This window comes from Gymnoscopelus microlampas (genome assembly GCF_963454915.1).
Source record: "Gymnoscopelus microlampas genome assembly, chromosome: 22".
NCBI lineage: Eukaryota > Metazoa > Chordata > Actinopteri > Myctophiformes > Myctophidae > Gymnoscopelus > Gymnoscopelus microlampas.
Window position 1 is genome coordinate 29,390,833 of NC_139959.1, and position 22,087 is coordinate 29,412,919.

General features: G+C 41.6%; 1 protein-coding gene across 8 annotated transcripts in view; it reads right to left on the minus strand.

The window, feature by feature from the left end:
* Positions 1 to 22,087, minus strand: part of LOC311038504 (rho GTPase-activating protein 12-like) — an 83,922-nt gene that overhangs the window by 3,240 nt on the left and 58,595 nt on the right. Inside the window, exons 3-19 of one of the 8 annotated variants that reach the window (XM_084048068.1) lie at positions 20,567 to 20,839; positions 17,313 to 17,453; positions 15,179 to 15,259; positions 13,377 to 13,502; positions 12,000 to 12,074; positions 10,956 to 11,030; positions 9,328 to 9,389; positions 8,856 to 8,937; positions 8,238 to 8,360; positions 6,816 to 6,920; positions 6,533 to 6,631; positions 5,931 to 6,033; positions 4,855 to 4,974; positions 3,833 to 3,931; positions 3,520 to 3,597; positions 2,791 to 2,925; positions 2,028 to 2,133 (exon numbers count right to left, since the gene is read on the minus strand). In XM_084048068.1, coding sequence (XP_083904194.1) covers positions 2,028 to 2,133; positions 2,791 to 2,925; positions 3,520 to 3,597; positions 3,833 to 3,931; positions 4,855 to 4,974; positions 5,931 to 6,033; positions 6,533 to 6,631; positions 6,816 to 6,920; positions 8,238 to 8,360; positions 8,856 to 8,937; positions 9,328 to 9,389; positions 10,956 to 11,030; positions 12,000 to 12,074; positions 13,377 to 13,502; positions 15,179 to 15,259; positions 17,313 to 17,453; positions 20,567 to 20,839 — 1,883 coding nt within the window. The remainder of the gene's footprint in view (positions 1 to 2,027; positions 2,134 to 2,790; positions 2,926 to 3,519; positions 3,598 to 3,832; positions 3,932 to 4,854; positions 4,975 to 5,930; positions 6,034 to 6,532; positions 6,632 to 6,815; positions 6,921 to 8,237; positions 8,361 to 8,855; positions 8,938 to 9,327; positions 9,390 to 10,955; positions 11,031 to 11,999; positions 12,075 to 13,376; positions 13,503 to 15,178; positions 15,260 to 17,312; positions 17,454 to 20,566; positions 20,840 to 22,087) is intronic. The other 7 variants (XM_084048069.1, XM_084048071.1, XM_084048070.1 and 4 more) reach the window with 7 other exon arrangements.

Sequence of the window (22,087 nt, forward strand, 5' to 3'; positions counted from 1 at the left end):
GGTCTATCCTATAACGTTGGTGGGATAATCATGCATCACCTCCCTTTCCGAAAAAAAGGTTTGGACGTTGGAAGGAGCATGTATTGAGCTCTGACAGGTCAGAAATGGCCCCAACCAAGATGGACAGGGATCATTATATTACAAAATATATATATTATTAAAACTATATTACTACCACTACTAATAATAATAATAATATTAACACATTAAATGTAGCTCAATGTCAGCTACATTTGATCAAGATAAGCCTTACATTTGTTAATGACAAAGAGGAAGGTTGATCATGAGTTTTCAGATGGTAAAATGTCATACATACAGCACTGACTGAGAGAATAGTGTTTTATTGTTTGGCTATCCTTTGAATTCAGTACCTTCAAGCAATGGTTTAATCTAGAGAGTGAGATGTTACAAGGCTTGCAAACGATCTTTACACACAATAACTTGAGGGGTGGGTGGAAGGTGGAGCTGGGGGGGACGACGACTTAAGATGGAGAATGCACACAAGCTTCTCAACCCATACGCCGTGTAACAATATTGAATGCCCCTAAGGCAACGGCATAATATCATTTTTAAATAGAATCTACATCCTTGCATGCAGATGCACAAAACAATAACATATTCATGGGGGGAAAAATGATTAAATTCTGGCTGCTGATATACATAGACCTGCACACACTGAATGTCACGCTATAAATTTCCTGAAGAAACACCACTTCATAGGTACTGAATTACTGCAAACACAGTGCCATATAAATGCAAATTGGAAACCTAGGCAAATGTCATCGTGAACATATGATATTGCCCCTGGCTGCAGCGGGCTAAGAATACACCTTAAACCTGGCTATAGTTTCACCGTGCCCACTGGCTAATCCAGACGGGGATAGGAAAACAAAGACAGGAGAAGAGAGATGTGAGTACATGAGCCAAGGAAGGAAAAGTCTCTAATGGTGTGCATATATACTTTTACATACTGGCCCAATATTATCTGCACTGTCGAGAACAAATAAGTGTTTCAATGTACAGCGTGTGGAACATGCATTTCATTAATAAACAGATGCAAATGCTCAGTGTATAAATTGAGTGGGTAAAGTCCACGATGAGATACACAGTGAATGACAACAGCGTGTGGACCGAATTTGTTGAATTTTAATGCAACATTCACTGATGGTGCATGAAAACCTTGCGTGTCTTACTCTGTGCCAGGATTCAACTTCAATTTGAGGCTAATGTACATTGTACTTTGTGGGATCAGCAAAGCTGGTGAACCTGGGGCCCATCAAACTTAATGGTGTAATTTCAAAATGTATAGGTTTCAATTAGAGAATGAGACAATGCCGCTTTTTTATTATTAGGATTTTTTTTGGGAGGCATTTTATTGCTTTATAGATTGGAGAGCGTATAGAGACAGGAACTTGAGGGCTGAGAGAGATAGGGGAGACATGAAGACAAGACGTTGGGAGAAGGATTCTAACTGAGTCCTGGCATATACTGGTTATGGTAAATGGTGCATTTATATAGCGCCGTTTTCCAACACGCTTTACTATATTACATTCACCCATTCACACACACACATTCATACACTGACGGCGGAGGAAACCATGCAAGGCACCAACTTGCTCATCAGGAGCAATTAGGGGTTCAGTGTCTTGCTCAAGGACACTTCGACAGTAACCCTGGGGGAGCCCGGGATCGAACTGGGAACCTTCCGTTTCCCAACCTCCTGAGCCACTGCCGCCCCATAGTGCCACCAGGTGCACGCCCATAACCACTTAAGCCCTATATACTTCATCATACAATAAATAGTGAAAATCGCGATGCAATATGAGCATATAGAATGGCAATTTTCCCTTTTTTTCATGTTGAAAATGTATTTTTCTACCTTTTTTACGACATTTTTTTTCAAAAGGTTTTCTCCAGGGGCATGTCCAAAATAGGAACATCAGACAAGTGAAAGTGGTTAACTAACTAAACTAACTAAAGAACAAAGTTATATAAGTTTGTAGATCAAACAGCTGTGGTGTGCTTACCTGCGGAGGTGCTGGAAGAGGAGTTGCATGGTGTCGTGGTTGGGTTTTGGCAACTGCTTGATTATGTCTTTTATGGAGTTGACTCGCTGCTTGTAGTCAGAGCATTCTGATGCAGAGAGAGATTCAATCCTTGAGATGAATGCAAATGCACGTGGCGCCATCTTGTGGCCGCATTACTAACAAGCATGCAAGGCATTACAACTACAAGCATGCACTTGGTTGAAATTCAGGTGTCAGTGCGAACAGCCAACTTTGCAATGCGCGGGCATGCACTTTTGTTTTATAATGCGTTAATAATGTGTTAATAATGTGTTAATAATGGAATAACTGTTAGTGGATTTGGAGAAAGAATTAGCTAAGTGCCACACATGGTCAGAAAGCAATCTACATCTACAGCAGTCTTGATGAAAGATCACTCTAATTGTACAAAATCTAAATTGACAGACAACAACATAGATTTGACTAAAATGTCTATCGTATTCTTTTGTAATAACGGTAAAAAACTATCTGACAAAAATATAGATATTTTGTCAAAATATTAAAACAATCTCAAATCAGCTGTCAAAATTAACTAACATGTAAGTTATATAAAATAACAGACAACAGGGTTGGACTGCTGGTTGCTCAACACAATGCATAAAGCCTAATTTTATGCTCCGCCGCACGGCGAAAATAGCAGACCTACGAGCTTGTAGGTCGGCTATTTCTGACAGGCTACAGGCTACACGGTCGCGCGACACGAGTCGGGCAGCAAAGTACTCACTAATGGCTTCAACAAAGTCTTCGAAGGATGCATATGTGAAGAGAGGCTCTGGAAGCTCCCTGAAGAACATCTTGAGAGCTCCTGTGGTCACGTGGATGTCCTCCCATTTACTGTCATTCAAATCCAAATCCTCATCTGGGGGGGGGGGGGGGGGAGAAAGAGAAGTTAGAGGAGAGACATAAAGAAATAAAGTGAAAGAAAGATTAAGTGAAAGAAAGAGAAAGAAAGAGAAAGAAAGAAAGTGAAAGTAAGTGAAAGAAAAAGAAAGATAAAGACAGTGAGGTCAGAAGAGAGACAGAAAGAAAAAGCAAAAGCAAAAGAAAGAAGGAGTAAGAGTGAAAAAAAGACCCAAAGAAAGAAAGGAAAAGAAAGAAAAGTGTGAAAGAAAGTGAAAGAAAGAGCAAGGGAATGAACAAAATGAATTGAAAGAAAACAAAAGAACGAACGAACGAAAGAAAAATCATAATCAAAAGAAAGAAATGGAAGTAAACAAAGCAAACATTCAACACATTGTAGCAGTGTGTGGGAAGACTTAAATGATGACTGCTGTCTGTGTGTGTAAAGACTTAACAGCTCAACAAGCTGTATGCCCAACTGCTGTGTGGGATGCGATAGCACAGAGGAGGCGCGTGTGTGTGTGTGTGTGTGTGTGTGTGTGTGTGTGTGTGTGTGTATGGCATGTCTGTGGATGGCTGACAGGATTTAAGCGGTGGGAGACTGGAGCCCTACCGTGATTCACCGCAAAGCGGAGCTTCTGTATCACTGCCAAGTTCCCACTCACTCTGTAAATGCCGTCAATACTGAGACCTGCAGGAGACATTGGAATGGGAGAGAGGACGAGAAGGTGAGAGGAGATGGGAGCGTTTGGGGGAGGGAATGAGAAGTTGAGGGAGATCGTGGGTGAAAAGTGACAAGTTATAGAGGTTTTTAATTTATTTCAGACTCAAGGCAATAAAAACACACAAAACTCAAACTTTGAACGGAAGAAAAACATTCTTTCCTGCCTTTGAACACAAACATACTGAGATGCGTGTTGTCTTACCTGTGTTTTCCACGTGGTCAATGCACATCTTCACAAAGTTGGGCACAGATGTATTCTCTCTTTGACAAAGGCTGGTGAGGCTGCCGCCAAAGACCTGATCTAAAATACCACAAAAACACAGTACAGGTACGTGAATATCAATGTCGGGTGCAGCTATTCTAAGCTCTTGTCCAGGGAGAACCAGAATAGTCAGAATTGTCCAGAATACTGCTGGTGTTCATTATAGAGTCTAATCAGGGAATACTGGTTCCCCAGCATTGATATAGAGCAGAGGTTTTCAAACTCTTAGTGCCAAAGGCACACCAAAGGGCAAGTCAAAATGTCAAGGCACAGCTGTATTCATATCCGTGAAAAATAATCTCTACAACACGTTATCACACTGTAAACGTTTAGTTTTATTTACTAATGCCAAATGAAATGTTGAACCTCTTATGGCCTATTTCATACTAAATTGCGGAAACAGCCGATCTACAAGCTCACTAACATCGTAATGCAATGCATCGTGAGCTTGTAGATAGGCTGTTTTAGCTAAATAATAATACTAATAATAATACATTATACACAAATGAATTATAATAATTAATTTACATTTTTTCCAGGTTGACTTTCTTTTTTAGGGTATAGAACCTCTGCTTTGGGAAATCAACATAACTTTTTGTATAGTTGTTGTGTGGTTGTCTCAAAATCCCAAGGCACACCAGTGTACCTTGGTAAACGGGCTGATAACCACTTATATAGAGAGTCTTACTGAAAGATCTTTTCAGAACTGTGGTTTAATTCTTTTATGCCATTTTATATAGTCTTTTTTGTGTTATAACATTCCTGTTTTATTCTTTTTATGCTGCCGTTTTTATAGTACCGTTTTTATAGTCCATAGAGTCATCTTGATAGTCTATCATCGCATTTTATTTTATTTCCTTTTGGAAAGCACTTTGTGCTCTTCGCTTGAAGAGTGCTTTGAAATGTATTATTGTTACTGTTATTGTTATTGCTGCTTGTCTGGCCCAGGAGAAGCCGTGTACCTTTGATATAGCCCTTGTCTCGCACAGCCTGGTACGTGGGTCGGCGTGTCAAGAACTTCTTGAGTTTCACTCTGGTCTTCTTTTGATCTGATGCGTCCATACTCACAGAGGTCTTCATGACTGAGAGAAAACAGTAGATGCAACAATTGAAGTTAGACGTCCTTACCCAGTGGTGTAAGGTAACTAAGTACATTTACTCAAGTACTGTACTTAAGTACAATTTTGAGTTTTACTGGAGTATTTCCAATTTTCAGTACTTTTACTTCTACTCCAATAAATCTCAACGGAAAATATTGTACTTTTATTCCACTACAATTATTTGAAAACGTTTAGTTACTAGTTACTTTGCATATTTTGACCATTTCAGCCCTATATATATTTTGGCCATTTGAAAATAGCAGATCTACAAGCTCAAAATGCGTCATGATGCAACGCATTGTGAGCTTGTAGATTGGCTATTTTCAAAATATTTTGAATAGATTTTGAACTTGTGAAATGGGACATTCTGCACAATGAGTACTGTTACTTTTGGTATATTTTGATACCAATAAATTTGTACTATTACTCAAGCACATTTTGAATTCCAGACTTTTAGTTGTAACAGAGTATTTCTACATTGCAGTATTGGTACTTTTACGTAAGTAAAGAATGTGAGTACTTTTATCACCACTGTCCTGCATTCATTCTTCTTTCAAAATTGTATCTAATCTCGTCTTTGACTGCCTTACTTTGATTTCATGCAATGCTTTTTTTCCCTCCCTGCATCATGCAAGTGCTTCATTCTTCCTTTGATACATTCCTTGAGGGGGTTCCAGGGGGTCCCCAGCTAAATTAGTTAACATATAGCATCAAAATCTGTTTACCTACTCTAACCCTATTTACATTGGTCATTTGGAAAATAGTCAATCTACAAGCTCACAACATTGAGAGCTTGTAGATGTGCTGAAAAAAGGGGGAAAAAAAGAAAACAGAAATATGCTGAAAACTGTTATATATCTTTAAAAACATTCGGGGGTCCTTGGAACCACTGCTATGGAATGTACACTATAAATAAAAGCGGATATATTGATTGTTACCTCTGTTCTTCTTGGAGTCCCGGTGGTCCTTCTCCTTGTCCTGTTTCTCGGCCCCTGGTGACTCAGGCAGGTCCTCCTCGATGGCCTCATCTGACTCCCAGGCCTGGAGACAAACACACAACTATGTAAGACATATAGGCTAGCTAGGTCCAGTGGTGGACGGTAACAAAATACGTTTACTTGAGTACTGTACTTTAGTAAAAAAAAAAATATAGTATCTGTACTTTACTTGAGTATTTTTCTTTTTGTATACTGATGACTTTCACTTGATTTATTGACTGATTGAATACTTTATTGACACTTCAAATAGCACAGTGGTACGATTATACAATGATGCTAAACGGATAACACAAAAATCCCTTTAAGGGTTTGTTTCCATTGTGGTCCTGTGAATTCAATTCATCTAGACATACAATAATATACAATAATATACCAGACATCATCAACACTACAGTTGTGGGGGGGGGGGGTCATTTCTGGTGTTAAGCTTAGACTTTTCTAGGACCAGTTACAAATTGCAGACAGGTGCTCTTTTATGGCGGTTTTGAAGGAGGGGTAAGGAGTCACACTCCACACACTTCAAAGACAAATATTGTACTTACATGTGCGCTGATGGCCTCCGTCAGGGCTCGGTACCAGTCGTTGATCACGCTGTCGATCTCTGACTGGATTAACAGCTCTGTCCCCTGACGGGTCTTCAGCTGGGGGAGAAAGTGTCAAAAGGTCAAAAGTGGAAAACGACCCCACTATTCTTTAGGGGATCAGAGAGCAAAGGGTTATCTTGTCCCCTCTGTAAATGATGACACAAAGGTGAGGCAGATCTGTTGGGAGGGTGAGGTTATTGAACAGTCGACCAATAAATCAATTATCCAGAATGTGATTTACCTCAATGACATGTTTCTTGCTAGACTTGTCCTTGGAGGCCCAGTCCACGGATCCTCCTCGCAGGTCCACAGTGAACTCAGGCTTGGACTGGTTACCGCCAAACTTCTGGAATCAACGGGCAGACAATAATATCAGAGATAGTTTTGCAACACATTGATGAAAATGCAATGCCGTCGTTATTCCAGTTGGCTTTTCGGGGAGAACAAAAAATAAACAAGGTGTGTTAAAAGTTAATAAAATCACATTACTCACTTTGCAACATCTGTGTTACAAACGCTAGTTATTTAGTATTGTCTAGTGTAGTATTGGAAGGCAACACCATGTTAAATTCTTGTAGTTATTGAGGTAATATGCATATCAATTAGGAAAAGCACAGTCCAGGAGACATCTCCTTGTTTGTTCATAAGCTTTGCACATGTCTCATTCCAGCAAACTCAGGCACTGTCTGAAACATTAGTTGTACTTTCACTGGGATCACTTCCATTTGGACAGCTGAGAAGCTTTATTGGGCTTTCAAACCAGCCACACAAGCCTCCAAAAAGGCCCTGATCAGACGGGATGCGTTTCAGCAGCTGGAGGCTACTTTTTGTACATCGTTATCCATGTGAGTGAAGCTTTCTGCTCACTGCTTTTATGTTGCAGGCCGCCTTGCATCTTTTGCTCTATGTACAGTACCTTAAGATTTTGGAGGAGTGCCCTGGGGGCCCTAAGTTGAAAAATAATTCAAAGCAACAAATACGCTGCAATAGTGTTGATTTTGACATCAAATTTCGATTCAGTTTTAGTCAGTCTTTTGAATGAAATTCCATTTAGTTTTAGTCATATTTTAGTCATCTGAGATGTTTTACCGTTAGTCTAGTTTTAGTCGACTAAATATCATAAGATTATAGTCGACTAAATCTACAGTTGATTTAGTCGACTAGAATGTATTTTGGTGGTGCCTTGATGGCACCACAACGCGTCGCAGCGCGACGCGTTGTGAGCTTGTAGATCGGCTATTTTCAGAGCGCAACATCCGAGCGCATCCAAACATAAAATGACTAGACTCCTAAACTAAAGTTTTAGTCTAGTTTTTATTTGTTGACGAAATTGTCATTATATTTAGTCTTTAGTTTTAGTCATCATGGCCTAGTTTTCATTTAGTTATTATTTAGTTTTCGTCAGTGAAAGAAGGTAGTCGACGAACATTTTTCGTCATAGTTTTAGTCGACGAAATCAACACTGCGCTGCAAGCTGCTCTGCTTTGTAGACTGCAGGAAAAAAAGGTAGTGCAAGTGTTTTGAAGGGCGCAAAACGCGTTCTGTCTGATCTGGGCCTAATCAAACCAGGGCATGGACAGCAGCAGTGAGGGGCTAGGCCAGTGTGAGATGAAAAGACAGGCAGGGGAACACCAACACATGCACAGAGACTCAGGGGACATACTGTGGCGGCCTGGACAGGCGCACAGTGTACATAGGAGACAGCTGGGCGGGGCTTGACTGAGCGCTTCCAGTTGCTAAGCAGGGTGAGGAGCAATTCTGGAATAGAGCCACTACGGTAGTAGGACTTAAGGAAGAGAGGGAGGGAGAGAGAAGGAGAGGAGAGGCGAGGAGAGGAGAACAGGAGTGGAGGGGCACGGAGAGGAGCAGAAAGGAGAGAAGTGGGGAGGAAGACAAGAAGGGAGGGGGAAAGGGCAATAAAGGAAGGAGGACAAAATGAAAACCACAGAAAAAGAACAGGTGAAAACCAGAAATATGAAGGATAAGAAAGACAAGTACCACAGAGAAATAGAATGAACCAGAGCCATATAAGGAGAGTTGCGGGTCAGTCTTCTACTGAGCCTTCTATTGTTTGAATAGTGACAAAGTCCTGAACCGGAAGTTTACGGAATGCACTGGAGTCTATGAGCGTTTGTCACTATTTCAAGTTTACATGAACCACGTGACCGGCGCTGTTTTCTGCCCCCAAGGTTGACGCAACTCTCTAATACAAGGCTCTGGAATGAACAAAAGCTCCAGGTAAACAACAGGTGCAGCCTGCAGGGGCTGATGGGAAACCTACCCAGCTGGTCCCACTCCCCTGGCCCTTTGCGAAGAGCAGAGAAGAGCCCTGCAGCACGGTCCAGGACGACGTCCAGTTCTTCCTGTAAACCAAAAGCAATTCATTGTCATTCATTAGCACCATTTTGATATTTCAGTGGGTCCTCAAAACCTTTTAAGGCCGATTCTACAAATGCCTTCTAAATCAATAATTCTCACACTTTCAAGATTAAAAAAAAAATCTAAAATAGCAGATGGACAAGCTCGCAGCACGGCACGAAGTGACGCACTGTGAGCTTGTATATCTGCAATTTTTTTATGCTTTCCCGGTTTTAATGGGTTAATTTCAAATACCTCCACAACTCCGACAGTGTACAAATGGAACCAAATGGACACTTATTGGGTCACTGCCTTTTCAATAGGTAAACAGTATGATCACAACGCTGTTGTAAGGTGGTTTTCTCCTGTAGTGTCATTCAGTGTGAATGCCTTACCTGACTTTCTTTCCATTTTCGGTGATTTTGGTCACGTTGAGGACTCCACACTTCTCCGAAGGCTGTGGAAAGAGAACACAGAGCCGTGAGCTTTACACGGTAATATCGATCACATCCACACGGCGGACATGTTCAAACAGTTAGCCGTGTGAACATAATCAGTGGGACAGGATTTCATCCAACCTGGGGTCGTGTGATAGTGTGTGCAGTATACTACAACACATGTTGGCGCACACACAAACACACACACACACACACACACACACACACACACACACACACACACACACACACACACACACACACACACACACACACACACACACACACACACACACACACACACACACACACACACACACACACACACACACACACACACACACACACACACACAAATAGCCAGCAAGACATATGTGTACAGCACATGAGTACAACCCACTACAATAAAATTAGGAAAATAAACATAAAAAACAGCACATACACAAACATGCTCTGTCTCTCTCTCTCTCACACACTCGCTCACAAAACTTGGGCAAGAAGCGTGATAGTGTGATAGACACTCACTCAATGTGCATGTATGTTATTTCACACCACCACCAGCAGATGGCACTAAGAGACCCCTACGATGCTATCATAGAGCTGATTTATGATAGCAGAATTACCCCCCATTCATTTACATAGTGAGGGTGACAGCAGGGAAGTGGCCAACGTGATGTGATTTATATTCAGCACCGTGGCAGCAAGGAAGTGGAATATGAACTGCTGAGACATGCAGGAAAAGACGGGTGGTGGATGCAAACAAAGCATGGTGAAGTAGTTGTGAGAGAACAGTGGAGAAAGACACAGGTGGAAAAAGCAGAATGAAGCGTACAGCGTTAAATTACGATGACACGTGCATGAGGAAAGAAGCAGGTCAAAAAAATGGGGAAAAAAGAAAAGGAGAAAGAAGCAGATTGCATTAAAGGATCACTTCACCCATCTTCATAATTGGTCCTGGCTAGTTAACCGTTATAAGATGCATGGCACCTAGCCTGGCGTAGCTAGACTATATCACTGCGTGGATATGAGTCTGGTGCTTCCATGAGGACGTTTTGTTTCCCAAGGGGCGGGATCAAAACAATGTCCCTCGACGCAATTGGTTAGACCTACAACCAACTACCAATTACAGTCGCCCATATTCGAATACTGGGCCCTGATTGGTGCCCCACGTCTTCTGGGACAGGAAATGGATTCTCTATGGAGCGGTGCCAGACCCAAATCCCAGAGTGCAATTTTTTTTTGCACTCGCAGATTCGTCTGGTCCCAGGCTACATGGCACCATTTCTGTCTACTCGGTCTGGGTCTCAGAGGAGGGCTGTGGATAGTTCTGAAACCTGCCTACCACTGACATCAGGTTTGGTAATTTCAGACAAAATCATAAACTGTTTAAATTTGTATTAATGCAAGAACAAAGGCGCCTATTTCAGCATGTTAACTTTCCAGGGAGAGAAAGGCTGCAGTTTCTTGGAATCCCCATTAATGATGTCATAGATATGGTTAGAAATGGGTGAAGTGCACCTTTAGCTTGTGGTGCCTTGCGCATGAGGATAGGAGTGTGGTAGTGCAGTGCATGCTGGGATACTAACTGTCGAGGGGTGCTTGGGAGATGAAGGGCACGAGTCAGAGTCTGGAGAGCTCTGCTTAGGCGCCGGAGCACACTCCTAGCAACAAGAGGTACATGGTCAATACAACTACAAGAGATCTGTGGTTAGTGAGACAGATTCAGCAGCTCAGCAAATTCAAAGGATTTTTTTTTTGCCGATGGGTTCCCAGATTGGTGAGGACCAGACAATGGATCAGAAACCTGCTGTGGAGTGAGATTGGGGGTAAAACCACTTAAATCGTAAAAACGTCTTTAACCGGTGACCCCCAGGGGTCTATACTAGGCCCCCTCCCAAAGATAGCCGATCTACAAGCTCACAATGAAACACGTTGTGAGCTTGTAGAAAATGCTTGTAGAAATTGTATGAATGCCCCCCCCCCCCCCCCCCCCCCGCACCACCAGAATAGGGACGCTAGGGTTCATGTGGTTAATCGGGACAGACAAAAGAACAAGGATTAATGTTAATTTAAATTAGGATGTTGTGGGTTTGTTAGGCTTTTATCGCCAATGGGCACAGATCATGCTTTCGAGATTCACATGCAGCCACAACAGAAAATGTGTTAGTTCAAAGAGAGTGCTTCATTCTAAGGTTCCAGTATCTGGTGTTCATTGACAATTTCACAGCTATAAAAAAAAACGGTGCAATTCAGGATGACAACAGGGAGAAATCATTTTGGCAGCTTTGATTGAAGAATTCATGGTGATTATCCTCATCTGACATAAGTTTTTCCCAAACCTGGTCCTCAGTGACCCCAGTTAATTGTAGAGCTCGACTGATGCAAGATTTCTGGATCCAATGCCGATCCCGACTTTTTAAGAGTCCTAGACCAACAATTTCCAATGTTTTGACCACTGGTTGACGTCAAAAGTTTCATCAAATCAAATCAGCTGTACAATACAAGGGGTCCCACAAGGACCAGGGCTGGGAACCTGGCTGTTCTACCAGTGATAATCAATGTCAAAGAATCATAATAAATCATCTCAAGGTTAGATTGGTGGAGAGAGGACGAGAAAGGATTGTACCAACTTTATTTCGGTAAAGAGAGAGACGTAATCTTCTCTTGTGTGGGTCAGAACCAAACCGCCTGAGTTTAAAAGAGAACTGCAACAAAACACATTTTTAGCATGAGCCAAGAATGTTTTCCATCACTCTTAACTCTTAACCACTTAAACCCTATATAGTTCATTGCTGGGGTCCCCCAGGGCTCTATACTGGGTCCCCTCCTTTTTTCTCACAAACCAAATCTCTTCGCAGAAAATAGCCAATCTACAACCGTATAACGCATCACAATGTGACGCGTTGTTAGCTTTTAGATCGGCTATTTTCACCTATTTTTCATCCTCCTATGAGGACATGCCCAGAACAGGGACGCCTGGGTTCTTGTGGCTAAAAGAAAACGCATGTCTAGATGTTTTGATCAAAACCTACAACTGTTATATTAAGTAGGTGGTTCTTAACTCTGGTCCTGTGGATCTGGAGCAGTATCTTCCTTTTGGAGATCAAATCAGGTAATCATACAGATCCAGAGCACAACGTGAAAGCAATCAATTACACGCTATGGTTGAAAACTAGCAGAGAGAATTGTGAACCAACTATGATCTACAAACGTTATCCTCCTTGCTCCGCAGCACATCAAATACACCACAATGGAGAGAGATTATTGACCACGGTTGCACTTCTGACCTCCAAGTGTCTCTTTTAATACTTGGGGATTAAACCCACACAGCCAACAAGAAAGCTTGTGCCAAGATTGTGCTCAATGCCCAGATCAGCTGTACTTTATCTCTTTGGGTGACACAGTCTTCCATGGTAGCTGAAGAGCAGACTTTCCCAAACAACTAGATGTTGTAGAATAGGACCTCCAAATTAAGCCTTATTACCTGCATCATTTGGTACATTCGTCCACTTTGCCAGGTGACCAACCAGCATTTGGAGATCCTATGTACTATGCTGTTGACTACTATACTATTGACCAGAATTCCTATCCAAGTCCGTTGACCTGTTATGACAGGGTTAACCACAGTGGTGGAAAGTAACTAAGTGGCGTGTCGAAACAAACACCGCTGCTGCAATGAACGTCTACACTGTCTCTGTCTCCGATGTGCAGGCCAGGCTACTAGAGCCCCATTTGGAAACTTGTGAAATGGGACATTCTGCAAAATGAGCACTTTTACTTTCAGCACTTAAGTATATTTTAATGCGAATACTTTGGTACTTTTATTCAAGTACATTTTGAATACCGGACTTTTACTTGTAACAGATTATTTCTACATTGCAGTATTGATACTTTTACTTAAGTAAAACATTTGAGTACTTTTTCCACCACTGGTTAACCCCCATAGCCAGAACATAAAACGATAAAAAGGGCTCACACAACGCTTCCAGAACCTGGCGTCCACCTACCTTGTCGTTGAGGTCTAAGACGTAGGTGCTGTGTCTCCACTTGGTCAGGACAATGGGGTCCTGCTGTTTCCTCTCCAGACTGCGACTCTTAGGAACCTCACCTGACTGAGCAGGGGAGAGGTTGTACTGTACAGAAAGATAGATACGGAGTAAGGAAAGGTATGATAATGAGAGAGAAAGGGGGGGGTACAGAAGCAAACAGGCAAGTTCAAATAATCAGCATAGTAAGCTAAACCAGTGCTTCTCAAACTTGTATTTATTTCAAAGACCCGCGTAACTCAGAGTGTTACGGGTCCACTTGGTTCCATTTGTACCCTCTTAGACTTACTTGCCTGTAAAGGGTCCCTTTGGAACCCCCCTCAAGCAACCCTGAGGATCCCTGGACCCCACTTTGAGAAACACTGCGCTAAACCATCCACAAATCTAGCATTAATGTGGCTCTACTGTTCTGAAAACAAAAATAACATGCTTCAACTCAACTAATTGTGGCTATTTTATGTTGTTTACGCCAAGGGACACTTGTCAAAAGGGTAGTTTGACAAAATATGAATTAGATTGCACGCAGGTGCAACACAAGGTAAGTCTGCACAAGGGTAATAGGCTCCACATATTTATTTGTATTGCTGATTCTACGTTTTGATCACACACATCCTTTTCAGGACTGAAAAGTATATCAAAAATAGTATTAACAGTATCTTTCAAAGTACTGGGTAATGTAATGGGTGGGTCTGGGTGGGCAAAGTACTGTACTCAACTCCAGTACTTGAGTCAAAGCATACTGTAGATACTCCTGGTCAAATATGATTCAACTACTGTACAAGTGAACATTGCTTTGTCAAATTTGTATTAGGAGTACAGGCTTTTAAAAAGTATTCAAAAGTACAAATTACAAAGTACATTTTAGTTTTAATGTCAATGCATTGCTTTAAATGTAGACATGTTCCCAATACATTCTAAGATGTTCCAGACATTCAAAAACTGTGAATAATAGTGAAAATAGCTGATCTACAGGCTCACAACCCATCGCAACATCACGTTGCATTGTGAGCTTGTAGAGCTGATCAGCTTTTTTCACTATATCTGGTTAATTCATAATGTACTTTCCCGTCTCCCTAGAAATGTTTCGAGTGAAAGTGAAAGTCTAACTGTCCACCACGGCCCTTACCTGCCCGCTTGTCGCCCACAGCACCATTGGAAAGCGGAACCGTTCTAACGGCCCTCGTATTATTTCCCGTTGTCATCGGTTATTGTCCACCACATGCTGCCCTACGTTTCCACCTCTGTCTGTAGTACTACAGTATGTGGTTCATTCATTCGGACATGGTGCTGGTCTATTCTAATCTGCTCTGCTCTAAACCGGCCAGATTAGCCAGACTGACCGGACGGACAGCCACCAATAGACCTGCTTCCCAGATCTGCATACCATTACACAACACCAACATCCACTTAAAGAAACTTAGCACTCCAGAGGAGTGGATAGATTAGTTCATGTAAGAGGGGGAGGAGAGTTTCAATAAAAGTGTTACTGCCTTGGCAGTGTTAAATAATGCAATGTTGGAAGCTTTCCATCTCTAAACTAGCAGTAAAATCATGAAACAAAAAACTTTCACAGTATCTCATCCTCATAAAGCCTAATTTATACTCTGTCGAGCGGTGGTGTCGCGCGCGGAAAATAGCAGACCTAAAAGCTCACAACCGTTGTGAGCTTGTAGGTCTGCTATTTTTGGCACGCGCCACTGTTGTGCGACAAAGTCTGAATCGGGCTTAATGAACTAATGAGCTGGTGCATGGACATGCCTCACCTTAGGTAGTTCCCACTCTGATCTGGATCCATCTGAGCTGTAGTAATATGGCCGTCCCTGCTCATCGACATGCTTTATCCACTGGAAAACACACACAGTGCTCAGGATTAAATACAGGTGTAGAACAACATACAGACCTAGTAAGTAAGTCAATTTTATTTATATAGCACTTCTCACAGAGATCTCACAAAGTGCTTTACATATACAGTGAAAAAATCACAACCTGTGTGAAGAGAGTGGTGCCTTTGATGAGCCCCGTATTGATGTTGTCATCAATGTTTGTTTATTGGACATACATACATACGGACGGACACACAGACAAAGTCAGATATAGGAGTGGTTGGCACCACTCAAAAACTAAACAAGGTATTAAAGCAGAAAAAGGCTGTGCAAATTCATTTCAGAACAACAACAACAAGCATGGAAAATAAAATAATGTACCATCAACAAACACCTAGTCAAATAGTAACGTTTTAAGGTTGTTAAAAATGTCCACAGAGGCTGAAGCTCTCAAAACCTGTTTAGGGGCTACAGCCTGAAAGGCTTTGTCACCTTTAGTCTACACAAAGTGAAACAAATACAGCGTTATGTAAGTGGATGAAATGGGCAGGAGCAGAGACTGTGAAGTGCCGCGCCCGCCCCGACCAAAATCCACATCACCCAAAACTTCTGGTTATGCAGATGCAATTTTAGTTTCACTTTATTTCTTTTATATATTTTTTTGCAACATAAGCTGTTTGAACTACTTTTGTTGTTGTTGATATTTTAATGTAGTATTTAATGTCTGTAACGATCTTCTTAATGTATATTAATGCACGCTGTTAAGAATTCTACAGCCTGCATTGTTGCCACAGCTGTTTGGTAAATGTGGCAATAAAAACTTGTTTTCCCCATTGCCCTATTCAGTCCTGCAATGGCTGATGCTGTGGTGCACTGAGACAAGAAGAACCATTGAAACTCGTATTAAGACCTGAGGCCGAGTCTACTGATGCCTTCTAAATCAGTAGTTCTCACACTTTCAAGATTGTACATCTGCTATTTTTGAATAGGCAACGCTAAAATCTAAAATGACACAGATGCTTTCCCAGTTTTAATGGGTCAAAAACTGGTTTCACACATTCTCATGCCAGGTCTTGACAAATTGACACGATTGTGTTTTAATGGGGAGGGAAGCCAGGTGGAGAGGGTGATATTTAACACCGCACAAACTATGGGCTGGGGCGGCACCTGTCAGCAGGGAGTGTTGGGCGGGAGGAGTGGGATGGAGGTGCTGCGTCCTCCCGGTGGGGGCTCCTCACTGACAGGTGAGCCAGTAGGATACAACAGCAGTGACAACACACAGAAATGTGTATGGGGAGGAAATAATTGGCATAACTAGTAAATTGGGGGAGAACAAATAAATTACTTGGCTACTCTTAAAGGTAGGGTAAGTGATATTTTTGGGTTAAAACAAAAAGTATTTTGTTAAAAGGTTAAAATACTATATTCTGATAGTAATCATTGCTATAGAGTGTTTTTTCAGTAACAGATGTCTCCCTGTCTCTCCAGCTCTTTAATAAACAGAAAATATTTTTTTTGGTAGGTGTCAAAATCTCAGCCAATCAGGAGAAAGTACCAATTTTTAAGCTTAATTTGTATAGTGTTCTAGTTCCAATTTTGTCTGCTCATTTCTTAGTGTCATCACTTCCAATTTCACTTGTTTAATCTATATCCTGATTGAGTTCTCTGTCCTGATTGGATAACATTGGAAATGAAACTGAAACGAAAATGTATTTTCTGTTTAATAAAGAGCTGGAGAGACAAGGAGACTCCTAATACTGAACAAACACTCTATAGCAATGAGTACTATCAGGATATAGAGCTATTTAACACTTATTTTAACCAAAGCAAATCACTTACCCTACCTTTAATAAAAAAAGAAATCACACCCAGTGTGAAGAGTGGTGCCTTTGAATTAGTGTAACTGGTTGCATCCTTGTGTTGCAATCAGCTGCAGCTGTTGAGGCCGTGCTCAAACGGACGGACGGACGGACGGACCCACACACACGGTCAAGTGTAGGAGTGGCTGGCACCACTCAACAAACAAACCAAAAAAAAAGTAAAATGAACAGATTCCAGAACAGCAGCACTGTACCTTCTCCTGTGTGTGTTCAGAAACGTAGAGCGTGTGTCCATGTTCGTCGAGCTCCTCAGACCAGCCTCTAGGGGGCGAGCCGTACTGGCTGTCGGACAGACTGGAGTGGGTGCTGTGACAGGTCTCCTCCGATGACAACGGCTGGTGAAGGACGGACGAAGAGGACAAGAAGAGAGAAGAATGGTGATAAAGAGATGCTCAAGCACAGTCAGGACATTGGCACAATTTAATTAATTTAACTATAACGGTAACCGAATTTAGTGGGCACCTGAGAACTCTGGGCACCATTTAAAATAACATTTATTTATTTTTCGAATTTACATGTATTACATTTTGTATGACATTTAAGGCCTAATATTTCTAAAATTGCTACAATTGCTACAAACATGTGGATAGCCAATGATTTTGGACGTAACCAATTTTTATATTTGGGAAAGAATTGCCAATTTAACATTGAGGTGCAATATATACTGTAGACGTGTAGAGGGTAGCTGTAGATCAACGTTTTCAACTGGTGGACCACTGGTGGTCCATGGCGGTATTGCATGTGGCCCCTGACCGTGCATTCAGTAATTTAGGAAAGTGAGTTTTTTTTTTTCATAATTAATTTTATTTCGTTTTCACTTTGGAGAAACTTAGTAACTTGGTATTTGAGGACAGGAGAATTACATACATTATCATCATTAGCAGTGGTCATGAGGAGGCTTCAATTCCAAAAGTAGCCTACTTCAAGCTTAATACTACAAAAGAGGATCAGCTCATTGACATGTGCACAGACTCTGTCAAGAGGCACATTATATGAAACACTTGTGAAGTTCTGGATCAGTTGTCAGAGCTTACAGTGAAAACCAAATGTATTTTACATTAGAAAACTGTATATCACTGCGAGAGTGGTATTTCCACACTGGCATACCTGAAGAATATGTACATATCTCCCTGTCCACCACTATAGCCAAGAAGAGACAGACATTGTCCTCCTGTAATCATGCCGTGCACCACTAGTTGAGAAACAGGGCACTAAATGACCTGGTGACCTAAGACGACCTAAGAAGTTGTCATTTACTGGGAGGTCAGAGGTCAAGATGTTCGAGTTAGAATCTTAAGAAGGGGAAGTATCGTGCAACGAATTCTATAAAGCCCTTAACAGTTATTATTTACCCAAGCTTTCCCCCCCCACACCACGCCTATTAAATCAAATACTTTGGTACATTTGATGGACTTGTGGAGTATTATTTAAACATATTTTACCCCATTAAGACCGGGGACGCATCTGCGTCTCATTTTAAGATGTCTTTGGGCTATTCAAAAATAGCAGATCTACAAGCTCATAGCACGGCACCGAGTGCCGCGCTACGAGCTTGTAGATCTGCTATTTTTGAAAAATCTTGAAAAAATCTTTTCCAGACTTTTTTCAAAAAACTGTTGAGATTTAGATTTTTTTAAAGAATGGCCTCAGGTCTTAATGGGTTAAAACCTGTTCCCATGGACCACCTGCAGACCTAATTATGCCGAGGACCACCATTGGTTGAGAAACGGTGTTATAATGCATTATGAATATACTTATAACTATAATGATACAGTGTTACTTATAAGCAGATCAGTATGTTTATAATGCATTATAGACATGGGATGCATATCAAGTGTTACCAAAAATCTAATCTAAGCCCATGTCCCATTCCCCACCCAACACAAGAGTGGTCCCCAGGATGATTCTTAGTCAGGGTGGTGGTCCCTGCTTCACAATCAGTTGAAAACCCCTGCTGTAGATAATTTCCGCCTTTCTCCCTTGTTCGAGTTCATCTTTAGTGCAATAACCCATCACACCACTTGAGGGCAGTGCTGGCTTTCCAAACATAATGATTCCCTATTCCCTATTCAAACTGCAAGATTTCTTTAACAATCTGGCTGAGATAATGTGATTTCCACACATTAAAGGAGGTCTCTTTTGTTTCTTTACCTTCAGTAACCACAACACAACTTTAACAGTCATTTGAGGTCTACCACTCCTCTCGCATGTTCTGGATGTGTTCCCCTCTTACCACTAAAGCACTATTTCCACTACATCTGATGTTTTAGAGACTCTTTGCCACTGTGGTTTGCAGCTCTGCAGAGCCAGTAGTTTTATACAATCCGTTTATTTTGTAGCATGTGTATTGGCTTTAGCAGAGTGTTGACTTGGACATAACCTCACCATTGTGGCGCAACCATGTTCATCATAATCAACCTTTACTTCACCTCAAGAAAACATTTAGGAAAGACACATTTACAATATTATTGTACTGTGTGTGCACTACTTAAGTGCTACCAACGTGCTACTAAAAGTTTAAAACACACAGGATGCAAATTAACGATAAAAAAATAAATAATCAAATAACAAATTCCTACTCACTCCCAGTCAGAGGGTAAAAACTGTTGAAAGAAAATTTGACTAGCATGGCAGTGCGTCAACCACGGCACATACTGTAGTCGCCAACGACTCTGGCTCCATTCTGGCTGGAGAATCACCTCCTCCCCCTCTCTCTGCCCTCAATTTCCTGCCTCTACTATCCTATATTTACTTGAAAAAACAGAACGCACCTGGGGCTACAGTACAAAACCCTTTCTCTGGACGCAAGTGAACTAGGGATGTTGCAATTATGTGGTCGATGCACTATCAAAGACAGACATCATGTAGTTCCAAGAACACAGTGCATTTCTTAACCCATAAGAGCGGGAAAGCATCTGTGTGTCATTTTTTGATTTCTTTGGCTATTCAAAAATAGCAGATATACAAGCTCATAGCGTGGCACAGAGTGCCGCTCTATGAGATTGTATATCTACTATTTTTGAAAAATAGTGAAGATTTGTGCAAATCTTTGAATATACTTTTTTTAAAGCAAACATTTTTAACTCTGTTACAACTTCTGGGGGTCCCTGGAACAAAATATTTTGATATGGGGGGTCCACGGCCAAATACGGTTTTGAGAACCAGTGATATTATAGCAAGATAGTTTTTTTTTACAAAAACTCAGGATTTAGAAGACATGTTGTAGAATCCCCCAGAAGCAAAGATTTGAGTTACAAATGTTCAATGTTTATATTAAATGGTGCACACATTTCCCCCAAAAAAATAGCAGATCTACAAGCTCATATCGCGGCACTCTGTGCCGCGCTATGAGCTTGTATATCTGCTATTTTTTTAATTGCCCAAAGGCATCTAAAAATGACAGAGATGCGTTCCCGGTCTAAATGGGTCAAACACTAACTTCCCTCACCTCCGTCTCCACCGTGCTTTGGGACTCTCCTCGGCCACTGCTGGTGCTGCTGAGGGTGTCGCGGGTGCGGGGCGGCTTCCAGGTCCTCTCCCCGGTGGGGCGGTTGAAGTAGAAGTGCCTGCCGCTCAGGTCTTTGTGGGTCTCCCAGTCTCCCAGGACGTGCAGCGGGGAGGTGGCGGGGACGGGCGGCAGGCTGGACTGTGAGATCTTCAGCTCCTGGAGGTTGGTGTAGACTGGCGAGTCAGAGCGGCCCTGACCTGTGGGTGACGTCGTCTGGAGGAGAAAAAAGAGAAAAACGGAGAGTTAGAACCAAGGGTGGCAACTGCTACATTATTTTATAAGCTTATTTTGGGGGGTTACTCCTTTACGTAACAGTGTGAGAACACAACTTCAGTGATAAGGCTGCAGTGCAAAGAGGTCCTTTTTTTTTGCCCTGAGCTATGTATATCTCAAGCAGCATCTCTTCTCAGGCTGTAAAAATACCTACTCATTTGGCAGGTAGCCTATAGCAGACCCTAAACCAGGGGTGGGCAACCATCTCTTTTTGATCTACCAGGTGATCAATTTGGGCAATTGAGGTGAATACCTTAAAACCTTTCACCCCAAAGTCAAACTCATCTTATCTTTTTTGAATCATTCTTTGTTATTATTTATTATTAAATTGAGAATTGTATGCTTGTATTATTCTACTAGCCAATAATATCTAGAAGCAATGGTGGTTTTCACTGTCTGGCACTGTCTGCCATCATAGTTTCAGTTTCAGTTTATTTTTATTTATAGTGCAACATAGTGCAAGTGGTCTCTGTGCACTTCACAACAGGTCATACAACAAAAGGACATAGCAGCCAAGAAACACAGTAAAATGTGCCCGCATGCATGGTCAAACAAATTACCATGCGGCAGTACATAGTTCTGAAAAAGTACAGAACGACAAAAAAAAGAAAATAAAAGAGAATACATTTTGAACAATATTTAAAACCACAGGGCAAGAACGTAGCAATAAACCACGTAGAAATAAATTAAATAAAACTAGGGGGAACCATAATGCAGGGGAAAAAAGATTTTTAGCCTAGATCACGCCAGCCTTGGAAAAAGGCTAAGTGATCATATGCTTGAAAAGGTTTCCCAGAATTCACACCCCTGACCTAAATCCAAGGGCAGGGTGGTCCTAAACCTAAATGTAAAGCAAAAGTAAGGGCTCGCAACTCACTTTAGATACTCTTAACTGAATTAACAGCAGCAAAAACAACAACTTTCGACCTTGCGGTCTTCTCACGGTTAGGTCACCTGAAGCCCTTTCTTTCGCTTTATGATTTTGCCGCTTCAGCAGTTTGGCTCAGCACCAAGGACGGAGGACGTGCGTTATTTTTGTCTTTGAATACCTAAACCTAAATGTAACCATTTGATTGGTCGAGACGGTACAAAGCTGGGACAAGCTCTAAGCTCTACCTGAGAAGATAAATTCAGGGCATTGGCGTATTGAACCAAATTAAACTGAAGATGTTAATGCATAAATAAATA